This window comes from Centruroides sculpturatus, unplaced genomic scaffold, assembly GCF_000671375.1.
Source record: "Centruroides sculpturatus isolate CEXI.00-Female unplaced genomic scaffold, Cexi_2.0 scaffold396, whole genome shotgun sequence".
Classification (NCBI taxonomy): Eukaryota; Metazoa; Arthropoda; class Arachnida; order Scorpiones; family Buthidae; genus Centruroides; species Centruroides sculpturatus.
The window spans coordinates 128,683-142,604 of NW_019384590.1; the positions used below are offsets into that span (position 1 = coordinate 128,683).

General features: G+C 30.9%; 2 protein-coding genes across 3 annotated transcripts in view; both read left to right on the top strand.

Moving 5' to 3' along the window:
* The window catches only part of LOC111624728 (probable serine/threonine-protein kinase roco5), a 95,937-nt gene extending 87,128 nt beyond the window's left edge, over positions 1-8,809 (top strand). For both annotated transcript variants that reach the window (XM_023367649.1, XM_023367650.1), the window contains exons 12-13: positions 8,368-8,557; positions 8,641-8,809. In XM_023367649.1, the coding sequence (XP_023223417.1) occupies positions 8,368-8,557; positions 8,641-8,805 (355 nt within the window). In that variant the 3' untranslated portion in view covers positions 8,806-8,809. The remainder of the gene's footprint in view (positions 1-8,367; positions 8,558-8,640) is intronic.
* A 2,421-nt stretch (positions 8,810-11,230) lies between these two features.
* LOC111624729 (eukaryotic translation initiation factor 3 subunit E-B-like) overlaps positions 11,231-13,922 on the top strand; it is a 22,331-nt gene continuing 19,639 nt past the window's right edge. Inside the window, exon 1 of the mRNA XM_023367651.1 lies at positions 11,231-11,369. Coding sequence (XP_023223419.1) covers positions 11,309-11,369 — 61 coding nt within the window. The 5' untranslated portion in view covers positions 11,231-11,308. The remainder of the gene's footprint in view (positions 11,370-13,922) is intronic.

Genomic DNA, 13,922 nt, shown 5'->3' on the forward strand with positions numbered 1-13,922 from the left:
ATATAAATCTTCTAAAATATATAAAATTCTACTAGTATAGACAGTGAAAACTATGAATTTTTGAATAAAGATACTCATAGGAAGTAACCTTTCATCGATACACGTGTAATATCGCTTAAGCGAACGACTCAAATGCCCTCTACAGTTGCCAGTTCCTTAGCTGTAATGCAAAATCACTGTTTGGTACAATATTCATTTGTTTATAATGCATTTTCTAGGTTTCCGGTACTTTAAAATATTGCGGTACCTATATGTACCACTCGGGACGAAAGGGTTAAAGCTTAAAACTAAAATAAAGGCTTCAAACTAATACTAAAATAGCAGTGCATTATAGATTTATTTCATTACTAATTATTCCAAAGTTTGTTTCACTGTAAACAGTGAAAACTGTAAACAGTTTGAACGAATTATTATCACATTATGTACACTTCAGAGCAACAGTGATAGGAATTGTGATCTGTAATGAATGCACCATGCAAGTGTGTGTTTGCAAATTAAAATATTGTTTTATGAAAAATGACATTGGCACCAATACCAAAACTGTATACAGTCAACTCCCCTATAACACTGTTGACGTGAGCTGTTCACAGCCCAGCACACATATTTGTAAAATCTAAGTGACGCGTACAACATGGAATTCATATAAAATGGAATAATCAACAGTGTTATAGGGGGGTCGACTTGTATAATGAAATTCTTAACACCATTGTTATAGCTTTTGACATTGGAATGATTACTTGACATCCCTGATATCACATCTTTCCATAGCAAAATAATTATGAATAGTCATTGAATGAAGGTTTCATACTTTATTGTGTTTCATGTACATCTAAGATAAAATTGTAATAATTTGAAAATAATGTTTAGATCAAACTGCCTCCATACTATAAGAGAAAAATATACTAACAAAAACTCTAATTTGGTCAATGTGGCTTTGTTTTTACAATAATATATTTTTGACAGTCAGACAACTGAGCGGTCAAGTTGTCAGCCTATTGCTCTGGGGGACCCAGGATCGAATCTGGATGGGTTGAAAAAGTTTCAGGAATTTTTCAGGTAGTGGTCCATCTGGATATGTCTGATTCCATCACTCACCAACCAACTGCCCCATTGTCGCTGGCTAAACTCATAATGAGCTTACTAAAAGAGGCCCTCTTAGTGTCTAAAGGACAGTAACATATTTTTGGGTTTTACCTAACCAAGGAATATCCTCTTTTTCTTTTATCTCATAAAATACTACTGGGTTTCAGGATTGTAAGATTGGGCAACAGGTAACAGATTGAGATATTTGTTGGACTCTAGGCTACTAGATTTTGAATTTTACTATTTTTTGGGATATATTTAGAGAAATTCTGCTTTATTTTTTATAAAAGCTATCTGACAACCTGTAAATGTACTTACTGGAAATGTACTGTTTACCTGCAGTTGATTTATACTATTATTGATAATTATTAATTAACGAAAATAGCATTCTGTATACAGGGTGTATCAGAATGACGTTTTAAAAATTTGGGGGATTGTACAGGATGAAATTTTGCACGTTTTGATATAAGGAAACCATAGCTGGAAATGTGATATAAAGTTTTTACAGCACTTTGCAGTTGGTATGCTGAATGAAACAGCAGAATACAGTATTTATGACAAGTTTTATTGACAAAACAATAGAGTACAATCAAACTGTACATCGAATCAGTGGCTGCACTACTTTAGAGTTGATTTCCACTCTTTGGTGCACTATGAGCACCAAAGAGTGGAAATCAACTAAGTTGCCTGAATTGTTGCAGAAATTTAGTCCTGATTAAATATACAATGCAGATGAAACAGGGTTACTTTACTGTGCCATTCCAGATGGTTTTTTGAGTTATAAACATGCAGTATTGTCAGATTGAAAAAAAGCAATGGATCACATTACCATATTATAATGCTGTTATGTCAATAAGAGATAAACAGAAGTTATTGGTCATTGGAAAGCATGCTAAGCTTCATTGCTTTAAAGGTGTTAGAATGAACTGTTTATCAGTTGAGTATTATTCCAACAAGAATGCATAGATGATTTCCAATATTTTTTTGAAATGGCTTATGAATTGTTATGCAGAACTGCAGAAAAAGTCAAGAACAGTTCTGTTACTAGAGTTGGATATTCCTGGGTTGAAACAGTTTTAAAGGAACCATTCTGGACTTGGAATTACTAGGAATAGTTCCACACTGATGTCAAGACAGTTATTGTTGGAACTACTAACATGTTTTTTGTTTTATACTTTTATGAATATGGCTTTTTATGGAACAGTGAACTCTCTACCTGGATTTGTACTTGAACCAAATGAAAATGTTTTATGAGATTTTAGGAATAATTAAATTAGTTTAGAGTATTTTTAAATTTAAATTTTTATTAGAGTTTGAAATTATTTGTTTTATTAGTAACTAGTAGATGTGTGTGACATTTTGTCTGACCAAAAAGTTAGAAGCTTAATAATTAAATTTTAAAGTGAAAACCATATTACAAATTTGGTTATTTTAACCTACTATTGTTATATTTATCATGAAAGGTCAAGGAGATCAAATTGGAAAGAGTGGGATGTCCAGATTTCGAGGAAGTCTATATTTTTCTTGGAGTCTCAGAGAATAAGTATTAAAAAGCTGTTGCAGATTGGACAAAGGGTTTATGAGTTACTATGGAGGATGAAATCAGGGCTGGAGTATGACATCCAGGTTTCATGATAGTCTCTATTTTCATCAGAGTCCGAGTTAAGCAAGAATAATTTGGAGCAGATTGACCAAATAGCTAAAAATGGAGAGACACATTCTATTATGTATATACATTTGACAAGAAATCATCTAGTCCAACAGACTAAGCAATTCTGATGAAACATAACAGTCTGAGGAACTGTCTTGGTTAATGTTTCCAGTTCCAGAAGCAGAACCATAAACAGAATACATGAGATGAGCAGGAGAGTTTCTTTCTGCTACTCATGGTAAACTCTCCTGCTCATCTCATGTATGTTTGAAAAACATTCATCTGGAGTTTCTTCTGGCTAATACCACATCTTGATACAACCAATGGTTATAGGAGTCACAAAAAATTTGAAAATGTATCATGGAATGCTGGTACAATACATCCTTGTAGCAATTGAAGAAAATATTGTAGTGCTTCGCAACTAATATGTACTATTATTTTTTTTTCTTTCTATTCTTTGTTTGTGTCGTATCATTTTTTTCTGTTATTGTGCATGTCCCTCTTCCTTTCCTTCCTTTGTACCACTGGTTCTCTGCTGATGAGGTATGAGATGTGGGGATTGGCCCAAGGAATGGTCACATGGAACAGAGAGGCAGCCACTGGTGGGGGATACAAATATGGTGGTAATCCATGTGATGTATCTTTTTTTTNTGAAAAGTTAAACTAGGAGACATTTCTTTTTGTAATTTCTTCCAATATGTGGAATTCTTCAGGAATTCATTTTAAGTAGCCTTTTTATTAATTATCTTGATCTTGCTATTCATTGTGTTAATTCTAAAATAATAACCTATGCTGATGATCTAAATAAAAATTAACTTTGATCTAGAAACTTTATAAACCGATCTCAATATTTTAGTCACCTCCCTCGAGTCTTTAAATCTTAAAGTTAATTTATCCAAAACAGTATCTGTGTTATTCACGATTAAGAAGTCCAAACTATTACACTTTTTATATTTACAGACAGAAAATTAATTGTGTTTATTCTACATAGTGACCTAGTTTTTTCAATAAAAAATTAATCTTCAAACACCATATTGATAAGCTACTATGAAATTTAACTTTCAGAAAAGAAATATTGTAACATCATTGTAATTTGATTTTATCACGATAAGATTTTAGATCTATCTTCACTAATTTTCAACCCCTGGTCAACTGTTGTCTGCCTTTATGGTGGTCAACAGCAGCTCCATCACTTCTTAATAAGATTTTGAATGCATTTTGTAAGGTTTGCCTTTTACTTAACAAGCTAGATTATCTACTTTATACTGACTCTAGTGAGGTGGCACAAATAAGATTTGGATTCTCAAAATTCTTTTCATGTACAGGTAACCCTTGGTTTATGCTGGCTCAGTTTATGCCGATTCACAATAACGCCGCTGCGCAATTTGCCATTTCGCGGTGTAATTCCCCAGTTTTCCCTATGCCAGACTGATTTTCATTTCAGTGTTGACTTATTTACCAAGCCACAACATTGTACATTCGTTAAAACAAAGATTTTTATTGAATATATTTATTTTTTCTGATTAATATTATTGGGTATGTATACATTTGCATTAAATTAATATTAAAATACTAAACATTTTGGTACCCATGAGTCAAGTTATCAAACTTATAGTTCAATAAATAGCATCCAAATCCATAGCACCAGTGAATGTATCCCCTATCAGTTCATTCAGGAAAACATCTTACAATGTAGTAGCACTTCCAGTGATCACAAACTGTTGTTAGTGAGACAAATCTACTAATCATTGGCCAGACGATATCTATCTCCCCTTAGCCATCTTGAATTTTCCCACTCAAACTGACCTTATATATGTGCTACGGCGACCGGTGGTCGACCAATCAGTGTCTCCGCTCGTCTGTAGCTCTGTCAGGTTAATGTATCCTTTCAACTATGGAAAGTTTGACGGATGAACTTTGTGAGTTAGACAATGATTGGGAGTGAAGTGCAAATGTAAAAAGGAGCATCATGCATCCATTCGATCATTTTCCGAAATTCTCAATGAAAGAAAATAAAAATGTAAACAATTAAAGATGGATACTTTTTTCCAAAAAATGAAGAGATCCAAAACTAAAATTTTTTAATAAAAACATTTCACTTTATTTTATGATAAAATACATTTTAAAAATTAAATTTATATATATTTTGTATTATATTATATTAATAAACAAAATTATTTGCTTCTTTTTCACTTATGTACAACCTAACCCTATACCTCACTGTAAATATGGGTTCGTTTTATGCCGGCTTTTGTAGGAATGGAACTGCAGTGTAAACCGAGGGCTACCTGTAATATTTATTTTGATCAGTTATTATTTTATAGGTATTTTAATTGGTTACTCTTTCCACATAATACTTTCATCCATGTTCCTTCTAGACTAACTCAAAATGTCTTGTTTGTCACTGCCCAATTTTTGTCTTTAAATAGATCTTTTTATTGTGCGGTTACAGCAACTTTAAATGTAACCAATGTTATTTTTTTTAAATGTAAGTGTAAAAAGTACTTTATAATTTACTGTTGTAATTTGCCATTGTAATCTTATATTATATATTTGTTTTATTTTTTTTCCTATTTTGAAACATTGAGAAAACCAAAAAAATTTAGAGGTTTTTTCCCTGTATGTATGGATTTTAGTGTGTGCATTTGGAGTTTGATTTTGTTTATTCACTTTGAAACTTAATAACTTCTGTGTTTTGTTGAAAATTTCTGAAATTTTGTATATTTNTTGAACCAAATGAAAATGTTTTATGAGATTTTAGGAATAATTAAATTAGTTTAGAGTATTTTTAAATTTAAATTTTTATTAGAGTTTGAAATTATTTGTTTTATTAGTAACTAGTAGATGTGTGTGACATTTTGTCTGACCAAAAAGTTAGAAGCTTAATAATTAAATTTTAAAGTGAAAACCATATTACAAATTTGGTTATTTTAACCTACTATTGTTATATTTATCATGAAAGGTCAAGGAGATCAAATTGGAAAGAGTGGGATGTCCAGATTTCGAGGAAGTCTATATTTTTCTTGGAGTCTCAGAGAATAAGTATTAAAAAGCTGTTGCAGATTGGACAAAGGGTTTATGAGTTACTATGGAGGATGAAATCAGGGCTGGAGTATGACATCCAGGTTTCATGATAGTCTCTATTTTCATCAGAGTCCGAGTTAAGCAAGAATAATTTGGAGCAGATTGACCAAATAGCTAAAAATGGAGAGACACATTCTATTATGTATATACATTTGACAAGAAATCATCTAGTCCAACAGACTAAGCAATTCTGATGAAACATAACAGTCTGAGGAACTGTCTTGGTTAATGTTTCCAGTTCCAGAAGCAGAACCATAAACAGAATACATGAGATGAGCAGGAGAGTTTCTTTCTGCTACTCATGGTAAACTCTCCTGCTCATCTCATGTATGTTTGAAAAACATTCATCTGGAGTTTCTTCTGGCTAATACCACATCTTGATACAACCAATGGTTATAGGAGTCACAAAAAATTTGAAAATGTATCATGGAATGCTGGTACAATACATCCTTGTAGCAATTGAAGAAAATATTGTAGTGCTTCGCAACTAATATGTACTATTATTTTTTTTTCTTTCTATTCTTTGTTTGTGTCGTATCATTTTTTTCTGTTATTGTGCATGTCCCTCTTCCTTTCCTTCCTTTGTACCACTGGTTCTCTGCTGATGAGGTATGAGATGTGGGGATTGGCCCAAGGAATGGTCACATGGAACAGAGAGGCAGCCACTGGTGGGGGATACAAATATGGTGGTAATCCATGTGATGTATCTTTTTTTTTTCTGGCTTTCATGTTTTGGTTACTGGATGATGCCATAACTCGTAAGGGCTCCAAGGGACAACAAGGATAGACATCAAACAAAGAAGTTCCAGTTAAAGTCATCTTGCAAAGAGAGAGAGCTGTCTAGAAGAATAACCATCCTAGGATTAAAAAGTATGGCACTGTTAAAGAATCCATTGCCATCAAAGTGAAATACAAGCAAGGGAAGAAAAGCACTACCTAAAGGAACAAAGGACTAAATGGAGTGTCATCAAAACATATGATTTTTCTTTTTAAAATGAACATTTGTATGTTCCTCTGTTTTTTTTGTTCTTTGCATTTTTTTTTATTTTTTTTATTTTGTCAGGTGTTAAAGGGGCCTCTTGTGGAGGAAGGATAGAAGTAAAGAAAAGACAAATTTGTAATGTAACTGGACATTGCTAAATTGAATTGTGTATAGTTTGTGTTAAATGTGTATAGTGTCACCAATAAACCTTTTGTTCTTACATCACATGCTATTGTACTGACTATTTGTTTTTTCTTTTGTTTTTGTTCAGTCCTGCAGACACCACGTCTATGGGAGTTACCATAATATATTATCATCTGTAAAAACAAATGAAAGTAATTTCAAGGTTACTATATTACAAGTAATACAAAACTGCTGCTGATAGTTGAAGAAAAGTAAGCTGTAACACAATTTGAAACTGCTTTTCTCATTGCGGTTTTAAGACTTCAGTACAAGAAATGCCATATATAACCAATAATAATAGTAAAATCACTTACAAACTACAAAATGTTAGAAATCACACAGAATTTTTGTACATTGATAAGAACCTTCCACATTGCAATAAAATGAGAATTGTGTAGATGCAATTATTAAACAAGTTGTTTTGGAAAAACATCTAAAACCTAAAGAAGATAAGGAAGCAGATGGAGATGATATTCTTGATCATGGCATAGGTGACTAGGAAGCCACAAAATTTATTCCTGAATAAGATGATGTTTTATACAAGATGGAAATGAAGGAAGTCCCATTTTTGTGTTGGATGCCTGTGCCAATTTTGTACACTTGTAAGAGTATAAAGAAAATTGCATCAAAATATGCTAGGTAAATTTCTGCAAAAATAATAATTTTTTTGTCTAATTATTGAATGTTACTCTTGAACTTGAATTTATTTACATATATGTATTCATACTGAATATTAATTGTATTTTTCAATAAATGGTTTTTATTCCTCATTTTTTATCTTAGATTTTATCTGATCCCATAAAGTTCACTTTATTGGGACAAATTAGTCAGGTCCCAATTAAGCAGAATCAACTGTATTGCCAAAAAATAGGTGGCATGTAATTACAGATGAAATACTCGAGTCTATTAATAATAATAATAATTAATTTCACTGCATAAAGTTATTACTCTGTTATTGTTATCAGTATAAGCTAGTCCCAAAGTAGCACCTACTATATCTAAATAATTGAGATTAATAAATTTACATTGAGAAAGTATGTTGTATATAAGAAACTATTGTTATGTTATCTGTAAAGTAGCAAAATTTATTTAACTTGACTACTTTTGATCCAAATATGGATCATTTTCAAGTCTGCTCAACAATGGAATGAAACCAATTAAGAATTTAATGTAATTTTATATAATAATTATCATTATGATAAGCAGATTTTACTGTATATTACTTTTAATTTTGTTTTTCATTAAAATTGTTTTAAGATAGACTTATGCCATTAACATTTACAAAAATTATCAACAACTGTATAAGAATAATATAAGCAGCTGAAATATATTTTTTTATCTTATAATATAATTATTAAAATATAAATTTATATATTTGTTTCAGAGATATGTCTGTACAAGATATTTTATATTTGATGATGCAAGTATCAATGGCTATGGAATATTTGGAAAATAAACAATTTGTACATAGAGATTTAGCTGCTCGTAATGTGCTCCTTGTTAATGAAAGTTTTGCTAAAATTAGTGATTTTGGTATGTCTAGAGCATTGGGACTGGGGAAGGAATATTATCGGGTAATTAAGCTTCCATATATCAATATATTTAAATAAATTAATAAAATAATTTTTATTAATTTTTTTATTTTTTCTACATTAAGGCTGAAGTTGCTGGAAAATGGCCATTAAAATGGTATGCTCCAGAATGTATTTACTACTTTAAATTCAGTACAAAGTCAGATGTTTGGAGTTATGGAGTTTCCTTATGGGAAGCATTATCTTATGGAGAGAAACCATATCAGGTAATAGAATTACAAAATTTTTAAAATGTAGATACCTTCAATTTGTATATAATATATCGTTGAAATTTTCAAAGTTCTCTCAAGAATAAACAATAATTATTATTCATTTGTGGTAATCCAAGCTTCATTTTATTTTAATTCAATTATTTATTTACATTTTGTAAAATAATTTATCAGTACATTTTTTATACAGTATAAATTTATAATTTATATATACAGTATATAAAATAATGCTTATTATACTGTACCTATTTTCATCTTTGTCTATTACTGGCACAATAAAAATAATTGATGCCATCAATTCAAAAAGGGCTAATGTTCAGAGAACCTTATTTTTTAGAAATAGCAAAAAACTGAAGTGTATGAGTATATTGGAAAGGTATAGTCTTTGAGATTAGATTAAATGATAGGTTACACTTAGTCCATTCATTTACCAGCAGCAGCAACTGAAATTTTTGCATGGATTTTACAATAAGAAACAAAGGCCTTGAACTTCAGCCCATTTTGAAGTAAACAAGTAACAGACAGATTATTTCTTGCAAATTAAAATTATTTTTATTAAATCTCCAGTGTATTTCCATTTCATTTCCAATTCTCTCAACAGGTCTCTAAGAGTCACTGAAAGTCCTTTTTCTTGAATTTGGTCCTTATAAGTTTTCTTTTTTATCATTTGGTTCATGAAAGTATCTATTTTAAAGATAAAAGTTAATTTTATATACTATTATACATATAATATAGAGATAAAATATGTAAATTTGAAAGAGAAAGAGATAAACAAATTGTTTCCTCTGTCTTGACCAGGCAATGCATGATACTTGATTGGGACTTTGGGAGTTTTATAAAGTTCAAGAGCCTCTTTTTGGTAATGCACAATGACCTTGTCATAGATTTTCATCAAACATTCTTTCCCTTCACTAAGTAAATAGACTAGTCCTTGCTAATGCACATTCTTACAGCCTAGTCAAAAGTTGTGAAATGAACTATACTTGTTGAAAGCTGAAATATGAAGCAAGTACTGTTTTTTCTTTTAAGTTGTTTTGTTTATTTTTTGTTTTAATGTGTTTTTTAATACTTTTAACCACTCAGTCATCTAGCTTTTTACTTAAGATTTCAGCCTATTGCCCTGGAGACCCAGGAATGAATCCAAGTGAATCAAAAAACTCCATGAATTTTTCAGGGTGGTCAAGTTCTTTCCCTCACCACCCACTTGCTCCATTCCACTATCAGCCTTGATAAAAAGCCCTCTTTATGTACAAAGGGTGGAAAGAGTCAAAAAACTAAAAATACTTTTAAATAAAATAATAGAATTTTTTAAAATATGTTATACTGTATATTACAAAATTTTGGCTTAGTTACAAAATTCTAACAAGACAAAATTTTGTCATCTTAGGTTCCTATCAAAGGAAAGATAATATAAAATAAAATAAACCTTTAACTATCCAGCAATAAAAGNTATGAAATTATTCAAACTTCAAGACACCATTAAAAATAAAAATTGCATTATAGTGAATATTTTTTTAGTTTACTGTATAAGTTGGCGACCCCACAGAAAACCCGTCACGACTCCCTTCTGGGTCGCGACCCATAGGTTGGGAACCCGTGGTCTAAATAATCTAGAGGAAATCTGATGATAGAGAAAATAAGTAAATGTACTTATATACTAATAATGAATGTACTCTACAGTACGTATTTATAGAATGTGTAAATGTAGAAGAGTACTCTGCTTTTACAATAAATGTAAATTTTTTTAAATATAATTTACGCTAATGGTATTCAAACTTTTCAGTTACCAGGCCAAATTACACACTAGTTGCAGGTAGGCATAATTCTATAACTAGATTTTCATGTACTTTGTGCAAAACTTTATTTTTGGCCCTCCCTTTTTAGAAATAAAAATTAAAAACTATAATAAAAATGGATCAGTTAATTTTTAACTTCAACTAAAAATATATGAAGCCAGTGTCCATGGTGACAAAATTTACAAAATGAAAATATAATACTCATAATTTCTTTAGTAACCCATTTCAGGGCCATATCTTAACCCCTGTGCCTGTGCACTCGTACGTGTTTAGTTACGTACACTGAGTAGGTGGGCAACAAATATTTTGTATATTTCATATATACCCATTTCTATCATAAATGATATGTCAAATATGTTTGCATGCCATATTGACATGTGCTGCAGACCTGATTTGGCTGTGGGACCACAGTTTGGGCACTAGAGCTATATTTAAGCTATATTTTCTTCACTAACCATATCTGTGTAAATATTATACAGTTCAAACTATATTTCCATGAAAGAAACCTCATTTAATGATACTAAACTTATAGGAAATTGGTTATGAAAACTCACCTGATATATTTTTCTGAGAAAGTTAGGTCATAAAAGCAGGATTCTACTGTAAATATATAATAATTTACTCTAGAAATAATTTTTAGAATTATGTACATATATTTTTTATTTATTTAGATATATGGTGAGAAAGAATTATTGCAAGGAAAATTAGATTTACTTAGCAATACTAACATGGTGGATTTTGCTATGGATATTCATGGACATTTATATCCAAATGAAGAAATTCCAGAAGGTAAGATATATTTAATGTAATTATGAAGTTTGGTAGTGACCAAAAGTATGGAAACTATTTATGGTGCATGTGAGTACGGTGATGAGTATAATTGTGCATGTTAGTAGCACAATTATATATACTGAACTATGTATTAGTTTGAAACCTACTTTATCTTGACTGGTTGTTACTACAACAATATATTCAAAATTTAAAAAGCTATACAGTAAATAGAACTATAATTTTCATACTATGTTGTCTATATAGTAACTTAAGAGTCAATATCTTTTTGGATACTCTTTATTTCTATTTAGAGCCTGAGCCTATTTAGATCCTTGCAAATTTTACTTGAGCAGTAAAATTTGCAAGGTTTTAGGTATTCTTTTCATAATAATATGGAATTATGACTAAATAATTTTTTTTATTAATTATTATTTGTTTTCTGGCTAAGAAGCATGAACAAATTAGTGTATTTTGTAATGAGGTATTACTGTATATATTTGTCTGTAGCTTTATTCAAAACCTTGGAACATTATCTACTGTTTGTCCTATTGCAACCAGAGTTAATTACATTCAACACTAGCATTTGAGTTTCATCTACCATTACTAATTTAGTTTCTACTCAACATGAAATAATTAAGAATTTTGAGAATAAAAACCTACCTGCTATACATTGTATATATTGACATCATTAAGGCATTTAATTTAGTTACATCTTCCTTACTAATCTTTTTAAAAAATTATTTGGATATTCATCTCGCTGTTCTAGCTTGGCTAAATAATTTATTTTTTACTAAATAAATAAATAAAAACAAGAACTTATACTGGAATGAATAAATAATATAAATAAAATAAACCTTTAACTATCCAGCAATAAAAATGTTTAATAAAAACGTTTTCAACCGTTTTTAAATGGCCATCTTCAGTTGAACCAATATTAAAAAAGAACGCATGAAATACAAATAAAACAGAAACCAAAAATGCACATGCTTAATTCATCAGACTTGTGTCTTCTGAAAATCTATAAATAACTTGCAAATANATATTACAAAATTTTGGCTTAGTTACAAAATTCTAACAAGACAAAATTTTGTCATCTTAGGTTCCTATCAAAGGAAAGATAATATAAAATAAAATAAACCTTTAACTATCCAGCAATAAAAGATGTTTAATAAAAATGTTTTCAACCATTTTTAAATGGCCATCTTCAGTTGAATCAATATTAAAAAAGAACACTAAAAAAGAACGCATGAAATACAAATTAAACAGAAACCAAAATGCGCATGCATAATTCATCAGACTTGCGTCTTCTGAAAATCTATAAATAACTTGCAAATAACATAAAAATAATAAAGCCGCCAAAAAAAGGGGGAATATACATTGATTACAAGGTGTTAATCTGCATTATTGTAAAAGGATTTCCAGGCATAAGATAACCCTTCTGCATCTCTATGATTAATGCATCCCTTATTTATGTGTGCCTTGTGTATCTCTAGCTTTTCAAGGTGTTTCACTGCTTGTTTGGAATTCGTGGCTCTAATTATTGAGGCTTAATCCCAATATACCTTGATCTCTGGCTGTTTGGCAAATGCTGTGAGCACTGTGGCATCTGTGTTCTTACTCACAGAGTATTTATGTTCCTTGAGTCTTTGTTTTAACTGCCACATAGTAGCACCCATGTAAACAAGGTCCGAGTTGAAATGCTGATCCTTTATAGGTATAGAATAAACTCCTGGTAAATTATTTTTCTGTTCCTTTCTCTTATCGTTTCTTAACATTCTGTAGATCGTCGGATTATGCCAATATACTATTTGTAGATTATTACTGTTCGCCATCCTCCTAATCATTTTGTTTAAAAAAGGAAAATAATTAAGAACTACTCTTCGTTCCTGGGTCATTTTTTTGGGATGCTGCCGATTCTGATTCTGAAACTTCGTAATAAGCTCGTTCACCTCCCCCCTCCGATAACCTTGCTGCATTGCTGTCTTCCTAATGTAATCCAACTCTTTGTAAGTATTATAGATACTCGTGCAATGCGTATATGCCCGTTTAATCCATGCCCGAATCGCTGCATATTTAATGTGCCTAGGATCGATGGAATTCCTGGGAATAAGGATAGGTTGATAAACTGGTTTGCAATAAATGTCCGTCCAGATTTCTCCTTCCTTGCATTTGATAGATAAATCGAGGAAGTTAATATTACTACTACTCTCTTGCTCTAGACCCAAAGTTAAACCATATGGGTTATTGTTGACTGTGTTTAGAAAACATTGCATGTTGTTATCATTTCTCCATAGAATGAAAATATCATCTACATATCTTGAGTATAATATTATTTCGTTTTGAAACATGGGCAGGATATTGCTTTCCATCTGACGCAAGACTAATTCACATAATACAGCAGACGTAGGGCTACCCATTGGCACACCTCTTCCTTGTAGATATGTCTTTTCTTCAAAATCGAAAAATGATGTATAACAGACTAAGTCGGCCAGCTCTAAAATTTGCTTGTGGTATTTCCTTGCATTTTTGATGTTAGTGAAAAGGAAATCTCTTAATGCACAAAAACATGGC